At 48.9% G+C, this 8,167-nt stretch overlaps 1 protein-coding gene across 1 annotated transcript in view; it reads right to left on the reverse strand.

The window, feature by feature from the left end:
* Window positions 1-8,167, reverse strand: part of NEK6 (NIMA related kinase 6) — a 38,062-nt gene that overhangs the window by 13,114 nt on the left and 16,781 nt on the right. The window contains exons 5-6 of the mRNA XM_015828188.1: window positions 5,266-5,374; window positions 4,255-4,362 (exon numbers count right to left, since the gene is read on the reverse strand). Of these exons, the coding sequence (XP_015683674.1) occupies window positions 4,255-4,362; window positions 5,266-5,374 (217 nt within the window). The remainder of the gene's footprint in view (window positions 1-4,254; window positions 4,363-5,265; window positions 5,375-8,167) is intronic.

The raw sequence follows: 8,167 nt of genomic DNA on the forward strand, positions 1-8,167 counted from the left end.
AAAAAAGTCACGACACGTCACGTGACGTTGTGAGTTTGACACCCCTGGACGAGGGTGATGTAATGCTGCATTCCAGGAACGTTGCCCCCAAAGTGGACAACATTGTTCTTTCTAGGAAAAGCCTGACTTTTTTTGGGTGGTGGGGGGGACTTTTTGCCTGGCACCAAACCAGCTTGGGTTTCGGAAAAGACTAGGGCAGGGGTAGGCAACCTTGGCTCTTTTATGACTCGTGGACTTCAACTCCCAGAGTTCCTGAGCCAGCATGGCTCAGCATGGAAACCTCTCCCTTTCCCCTCAGCATGGCTGACTCAGGAATTCTGGGAGTTGAAGTCCACGAGTTATAAAAGAGCTAAGGTTGCCTACCTCTGGCCTAGGCCGCTTTATGACTCGTGGACTTCAACTCCCAGAATTCCTGAGCCAACATAGCTCAGCATAGAAACCTCTCCCTTTCCCCTCAGCATGGTTGGCTCAGGAATTCTGGGAGTTGAAGTCCACCAGTCATAAAAGAGCCAAGGTTGCCTACCCCTGCACTAGGGTAACATAATGCCGCATTCCAGTGATGTCTCCCCCAAAGTGGACAACATTTTGTCTGTTCTTTCTGGGAAATCCTGATATTTTTGCCTTTTTGCTGGCACCAAACCAGCTGGGTGTATGTGTGAAGACTAGGGTGATGTAATGTTGCATTCCAGTGATGTTGCCCCCAAAATGGATGACATTGTTCTTTCTAGGGAAAGCCTAACATTTTTTTGACTTTTTGCCCGGCACCAAACCAGCTTGGGTTTCGGAAAAGACTAGGGCAGTGTTTCTCAACCTTGACAATTTTAAGACATGTGGACTTCAACTCCCAGAATTCCACAGCCAGCATTGCTGGCTGTGGAATTCTGGGAGTTGAAGTCCACATGCCTTAAAATTGTCAAGGTTGAGAAACACTGGACTAGGGTGACGTCATGCTGCATTCCAGCGACATCGCCCCCAAAGTGGACGACATTGTCTGTTCTTTCTAGGGAAATACCTGATATTTTTTTGACTTTTTGCCTGGCACCAAACCAGCTGGGGGGCAGAGGTGAAGAAAAGACTAGGGTGATGTAACGTTGCCTTCCATTGACATTGGTCCCAAACTGCACGATGTCGTCTCTTCGAGGGAAAGCCTGACTTTTTTTGACCTTTTTTGCCTGGCACCGCACCAGCTTCGGTTTAGCAAAAGACCGGGGCGATGTAAGACTGCATTCCCATAACCTCGCCCCCCCCCACCCCCGCCAAAGTGCACGACATCGTCTGTTCTGCCAACGGAGAGCCTGACTTTTTTGCCGGGCGATCGAACCCGGATGCAGCCGGAACATCTGGAGAGGCTCCGGAGTTGACAAGGCATTGAAGGGATGCACCTCAAAAGTTTCTCTTCCCGGCTGTTGGTTGGAGCCGGCCTCACCCCCCGAATCCGGGCGGGTGGCATCCGAGCCTCTCAATCCATCTGCATAATTTGCCGAGCTGAGCCGAGCCGTCTCCCGCATCTCCGCGGAGAAGCGCACGCGGGCAAATCTTCCATTGTTTTTTTCTTTCATTACCCCGGCATGTACTGTCACTTAATTTTTATGTATGCGATCCTTCCTGACAAATCTGATCCGCCGGCAGGTAATGCGTTTGACGTGCCTCCTCTTCCTTGCTCTAATTACGGCTTCTGTTTCTGACACGGAGGCGTCTGCCCTGCCGGAGCTAGGAGTACACCTGTCAGACAAGTTGTGGCATTGCCTAATGCCCTTTTATGCCGGTTTGATGTTGGCAAATACGAAGGAGGAGGACGGAGGGAGGGAGAGAGGAAGGAAGGAAGGGGGAAAAATAATAAAATTAGGTGCATTTATTTGCATAAGCTCCATGCTCAGCGCATGGGTCGCCAGCCTCCGGTATTAGAGTTCAGGGCGGTTGCCTAGGCAACCGGGAAAATAGACAGGAGCCGGGATCACACACAAAATCAGGCCGCGGATATGTCTGCCGTTGCCGGTGATCAAACTGCAAAAAAATCCAGATTAAACTGATCCGGCAAGATTTTCCGCCGGGAAAAGGGATGCAAAAGCTCAGGTGGAATGACACATGTGGAAAGCGCTGGATTTTTGGAAGGAAAAAGGTGCTTTTTAAAGGGGGGGGGAAACGGGCCAGGGGCACCCATCACAAGATCCAACCTGGGTGCTTTTTTTGTCGTTCTTCGCTTTAGCGCCTTTCCCGAGCACCAAAAGTGGGTAGTTTTGACAGATTTGTCCTACAAAAGCCCTCGGGGCATTGCTTGATCTCTCCCGACATTGATCACAGGTCTTCTGCTTCACCGGAAAGCCGAATTTTCGGCTCCTCCGTCACGGCCGCCAAAGAAAGGAAAAGAAATCAAAGCGTTGTACGTAAACGGGCTTTGCGGCCATCATGCTAAAGAAATCTTCTGGCTATTTGCGGGTGAACTTTACGGAAATCTTGAAGTCGTTGAGCAGCAAAAAGGAAGTGACTAGCGCTGTTTTTGTTCCGGCCTCCAGACTGTGAATTTCGTAGGACCATTTTTTCCCGGAGGTATTAGCCACCCGTCCCATCGCTCGACCCGACTTAGCTCCCAAGTTTGGAAAAATCAACCGGGCCCTTGCCTCGTCACCCTCTTATTTGCCCCCTTGGTAGTTGTTATCAGTTACATTTGAAGCCCTCTGCCATCAAGGGACTCCTGGCCACCTAGCCTGAACCTTTATCTGCTGCCAGTGAAATGAAAAAGGGAAGTTTCAAGATTATTTCCAACTGATTCTGTCAGGTCCTGGGCGAGAGAAGTTGTGCTGTGCTTTCCCTCCTGGCTGGGGTTACAACAGCAGGCTGGTGTGGGACCAGCTGATCTCCTCCAGGACAAATTGATGCAGAAGGGTTAGAGGCCACTGAGATTGTTAAAAGGGAGAAGAGGGGAGGGGAGGGTGGGGAGAGGGGGAGAAGAGGAGGAGGAGGAGGAAGAAGGAAGGGCGAGAGGATGGAAGAAAGGAAGGAGGGAAAGAAGGAAGGAAGGAGAGAGAGAGAGAGAGAGAGAGAGAGAGAGAGAGAAAGAAAGGAGAGGAGAAAGAAGAGAAAGGAGAAGAGAGAAGTGAAGGAAGGAGAAGAGATAGGTGAAGGGAGAAGGGACAAGGAAGAAAGGAGAAGGGAAAGGAGAAGAGAAAAGGACGAGGGAAGAGAGAAGGAAGAAGACAGAAGGAAGAAGGGGAAAGGGAGAAGAGAAGGGAGAAAGAGGACAGAAGAAGGGAGAAGTGAAGGAAGAAGGAAGAGGGAAGAGAGAAGAGGTAAGGAAGAAGGGAAAGGGAGAAGGGAAAAGGGAGAAGAAAATAGAGAAGGTAGAAGGGAGCAGAAGGGAGGAGAAGAAGGGAGAAGGAAGACAGAAGTGAAGGGAGAAGGAAGAAGAAAGAGAGAAGGAAAAGGGAAGGGTGAAGGGGAAAGGAAAAATGGTGGAGAAGGCAGAAGGAAGAGGAAAGAGAGAAGGAAGGAGGAGAAAGGGAGAAGAGAACGGAGAAGGACAGAAGAAGGGAGAAGTGAAGGAAGAGGGAAGAGGGAAGGGAGAAGAGAAAGGAGAAAGGAGAAGGGGGATAGAAGAAGGGAGAAGGGAGAAGAGAAGGGAGAAGGGAGGAGAAGAGAGAAGGAAGGAGAAGGAAGATGGAAGTGAAGGGAGAAGGAAGAGGAAAGAGAGAAGGAAAAGGGAAGGGGAAAGGGTGGAGAAGAGAGAAGGCAGAAGAAAGAGGAGAGAGAGAAGGAAGAAGGGAAATGGGAAGGGAGAAGGGAGAAGAAAAAGGAGAAGAGAGAAGGACGAGGGAAGAGAGAAGGGAGAAGGAAAAAGGGAAGAGGGGAGAAGAGAACAGAAGAGAACGGAGAAGGGAGACAGAAGTGAAGGAAGAAGGAAGAGGGAAGGGAGAAGAGAAGGGGTAAGGAAGAAGGGAAAAGGGAGAAGGGAGAAGAGAACAGAGAAGGAAGGAGAAAAAGGGAGGAGAAGAGAGAAGAAGGGAGAAGGAAGACAGAAGTGAAGGAAGAAGGAAGAGGAAAGAGAGAAGGAAAAGGAAAAAAGGGAAGGGGAAAGGGAAAAGGGTGGAGAAGAGAGAAGGCAGAAGGAAGAGGAGAGAGAGAAGGAAGAAGGGAAACGGGAAGGGAGAAGGGAGAAGAGAAAGGAGAAGGGAAGACAGAAGGAAAGGAAGGGCTGAGGACGACCCACAATGCAGGTCAAACCAGGTGTTAAGTGGGGAGGGGTCTCCCCTGCTTTACCTAAGGAATGTGCAGCAGTGGTTTTCGAGCTGAAGAAACGCCCCAGGCCCAGATCTCCCAGCTTCACCACTCCAGTAGCAGTAATGAACACATTGGCTGGCTTGATGTCTGGAAGAGGAGAGAGAGAAAGAGAGAGAGAGAAAGAGAGAAATCAAAGGTAGAGAAAGAGATTTCTGGATCTGACAGCCTTCCGCTTACTCTCTCGCGATCCATCGACTTACACTATGAGTAAGGAGGGTGCTTTGATCCCCACGGGGGGGCCCTCGCGGCTGATTTAAAACAGGCCCTCCTTAGCCTCTTTTCACAGGGCCCGGTATTCCTGAAAAGTTTATTCGTTTTATTTATTTATTAAGTTTAGATGACTCCCACCACCCCACGGCTCAGGGCTACCAAGCCATGAAGAACTACCCTGGAAAACGCAGAACTCAACAGGCTTAAAATTCGACTTAAAATAGCCCACCGGGCACTGAAGTGCTCCGAGGAACGCTTTTATCCAACCCCCCCTCCCCTCCAGCCTTTTAACTTTTTCGGAAACTCAAAACCATCCCTGCGCGGAATATTAAAATCCCTTGCTTAATTCCGATAACGTCAGAAGGACGATGAAGAGAACCAGGGTAAGTTTTCCTGGCGCTTGTGTCTTCCCAAAATGTCTCTTTTTCAGGGGTCTAAAGCCTCGAAGCCCCCTCTAAAGAGGAGGTAGGGGCTCGCTGCTGTCCCCCAACGTGAACCCCCCCCACTCTATGCCAAGGGGGAGAGAGACAGTGAGGCTCCCCCTGAATTTTTGGCCTGACACCTGGAGGAAATTCGTCTCCGTACTCATCGTGGTGGTGGTCCATGCAGACTGGACTCAACTTGGGCGTGAGGGAAAGATCCATTTCGTCGGCACCACGGCCCCCTCCCCTCCCCCAAAGCTGGGAATGCCTGCACATCAGCATAATTGTTTCGGAATGCCGACACTTCCTAATTGCCTCTATTATTCCGCAAAAAAAAAAGCTGCAGAACTTGGGTTACCTCTGTGCATCACCCTGCGGGAATGCATGTGTTCCACCGCGCTGCACAACTGCACAAAATATTTCCAAACGGTCCGTTCGGGGATGAGCCGTTTCTGCTTCTTAAAATACTGGGGGGGGGGGGGAGGAGAGGTAGAACAACAAAAAGAAAACAAAAAAAAATGAGAAATGAAACAAAACACACGCCGGATGAAAGAAACAGCCCTCGAACACGTGAGAGAGAGAGACACAGAGAGAGAGAGGACAGAGAGAGAAGAGAGAGAGGAGAAACAGAGGAAAGGAGAGAGAGAGAGGAAAGAGAAGAGAGAAAGAGAAGAGAGAGGAGAGAGGAAAGGAGGAGAAGGGAGAGAAGAGAAGAGAGAGAAAGGAGAGTGAAAAGAAAGAGAGAGAAAAGAGATAGAAGAGAGAAGAGAGAGGAGAGGAGAGGGAAGGGGAGAGGAGAGAGAGAAGAGAGAGAAAGGAGAAAAGAGAGAAGAGAGAGAAGAGAAAAGAGAGACAGAAGAGAGAGAGAGAGAGAGGAGAGGAGGGAGAGAAAAGAGAGAGAGAGATCCCACTGGCCAAAGTCCTACAGCCCACCAGAAAAAGGATTTTGGCCAGTTCCAGATTTAACCCCTTGCCTGTGCAGACCCCTCGGTGCAAAAGAGGAGAGAGAGAGAAGAGAGAGAGAAAACAGAGAGAGGAGAGAGAGGAAAGCAGGAGAGGGGAGAGAAGAGAAGAGAAGAGAGAAAAAGGAGAGCGAGAAGAAAGAGAGAGAAGAGAGATAGAAGAGAGAAGAGAGAGAGAGAGGAGGAGAGGGAAGGGGAGAGGAGAGGAGAGAAGAAAGAGAGAAGAGAGAGAAGAGAAAAGAGACAGAAGAGAGAGATAGAGGGGAGGAGGGAGAGAAAAGAGAGAGAGAGAGAGGAGAGAGAAGAGAAAGAGAGGAAAGGAGGAGAGGGGAGAGAAGAGAAGAGAGAAAAGAGAGCGAGAAGAAAGAGAGAGAAAAGAGAAAAGAGATAGAAGAGAGAAGAGAGGGAGAGAGAGGAGAGGAGGCGAGGGAAGGGGAGAGGAGAGAAGAGAAGAGAGAGAGAAGAGAGAGAAAGAGAAGAGAGAGAAGAGAAAAGAGAGACAGAAGAGAGAGAGAGAGAGAGGAGAGGAGAGAAAAGAGAGAGAGAGATCCCACTGGCCAAAGTCCTGCAGCCCACCAGAAAAAGGATTTTGGTCATTCCAGATTTAACCCCTTGCCTGTGCAGACCCCTCGGTGCAAAAGAGGCTCATTAAGAGCATTATGGAAACGAAGCTTCAATAGGTTTGACATTTCGAAACGGACACCCATTATAATTAGCCTCCGTCTTGTTAATTACCTTGCCGAACATATTTAATGCCGGAAAACAGCAAATGTCTGCAGAGCTTTGCCTGGGGAACAAAGGATGTGAGTGCGTGCAGGAAAAGGGGGAAAACACACACACACACACACACACACACACACACACACACACACAAACGAGTCCCAGATATTCATGGCGGGTTATTAGCGTCTCCGAGAATGCCTCTTTGCAAACAAGCAGGTTGCAAGCAGGTTGCTCCGACTTGAGATGGCTCTGTCTACTCCTCCGAATGAGGTTCGGATCGAGCGTGCAAACGCGGTGCACATGGGGCTTACAAGGGATCCCCGGCTAGGGCATTAAATTAGCCAAATCTCACTGCGTCTGTGTAGCGCTGACCTTAACCCCAAGTGAGATCCTCTCTGTAAAATCCGGAATTGCGCTCTTTAAAATGTGCAGGTTTGTGTTAACGTGAACCAGCGTGCTTCCAAGTTACGCGTATATTTCTCCAGCGCCGACAATGGAGCTGGCCAAGGCTACAGACCTACTCCCGCCTCCCTCCCTGCTATTTTCCAGGTTTTTTTTCCAACACTGGGGCAGCCCAAACTGGGTTAAAAATGCACTGTGAAGCTTTGACATCAGTGTCCACAACCTTTAAGACAGTGGTTCTCAACCTTTTTAATGCCGCGACCCCAACCGGTCGTAAGTCGAGGACTAAACCGGTCGTAAGTCGAGGACTACCCAACCGGTCGTAAGTCGAGGACTTTCCCTGCCCGGGAGCACCATGCATGCGTGGTTCTGCCCCCTGCACCGGCCGAAGCGTAGCTGGCAAGCGGCAGAGACCGAGCAGGCCAACCACCAGCTGGCCCAGCTCAAGGGAGGTAAGGCACCTGCCGGAAAAGGGGGAAAAAATGGCGGACAAAAAAAATGGTGGACAAAAAAAATGGTGGACAGCCTTGCTTGGCGACCCCCGTGAAATGGTCGATCGACCCCAAATGGGGTCCCGACCCACAGGTTGAGAACCACTGCTTTAAGAGGTGTGGACTTCAACTCCCAGAATTCCTCAGCCAGAATTATTTAGGATGTGTGGACTTCAACTCCCAGAATTCCCCAGCCAGCACTTTTAAGGTGTGTGTGGAAATGGGATGGAAAGCTGGAACTTCAGAAAGTTCCTGGATCTTTCAATATTGGAAGACGGATCGTTTGCCTACTATAGAAGAATGGTCGCTTAAAGTGTCAAATTTAGCAGAAATGGCCAAGATTTCCGCTTATGTGAAGGACCATTCACAAGAAAGATATATTTCGGTTTGGAGAAGATGGATAAGATTATATCCAGAATAAATATGGGACTAAAAAGTTCCATTTGGCTTTTGAGTAAATTTTAGAGTATTATTATCGTTAATATTTTATAATAGTTTATTTTTTCTGTTATTTTTCATTATTATTATGATATTATTATATGTGCATTACTGTGTTTAACTTTAATTTACTTAAATTTATCTAAAAAGGGAGTTAAAGGGCTTTATAGATTTGGTAATTTAATAGTTGGTTAATGTTATTTAGATTATGATTATTATTTGTTAACCCTGTGAATAGCTCTGG

Source organism: Protobothrops mucrosquamatus, unplaced genomic scaffold, assembly GCF_001527695.2.
Source record: "Protobothrops mucrosquamatus isolate PMUCROS unplaced genomic scaffold, P.Mucros_1.0 scaffold_223, whole genome shotgun sequence".
Lineage (NCBI taxonomy): Eukaryota > Metazoa > Chordata > Lepidosauria > Squamata > Viperidae > Protobothrops > Protobothrops mucrosquamatus.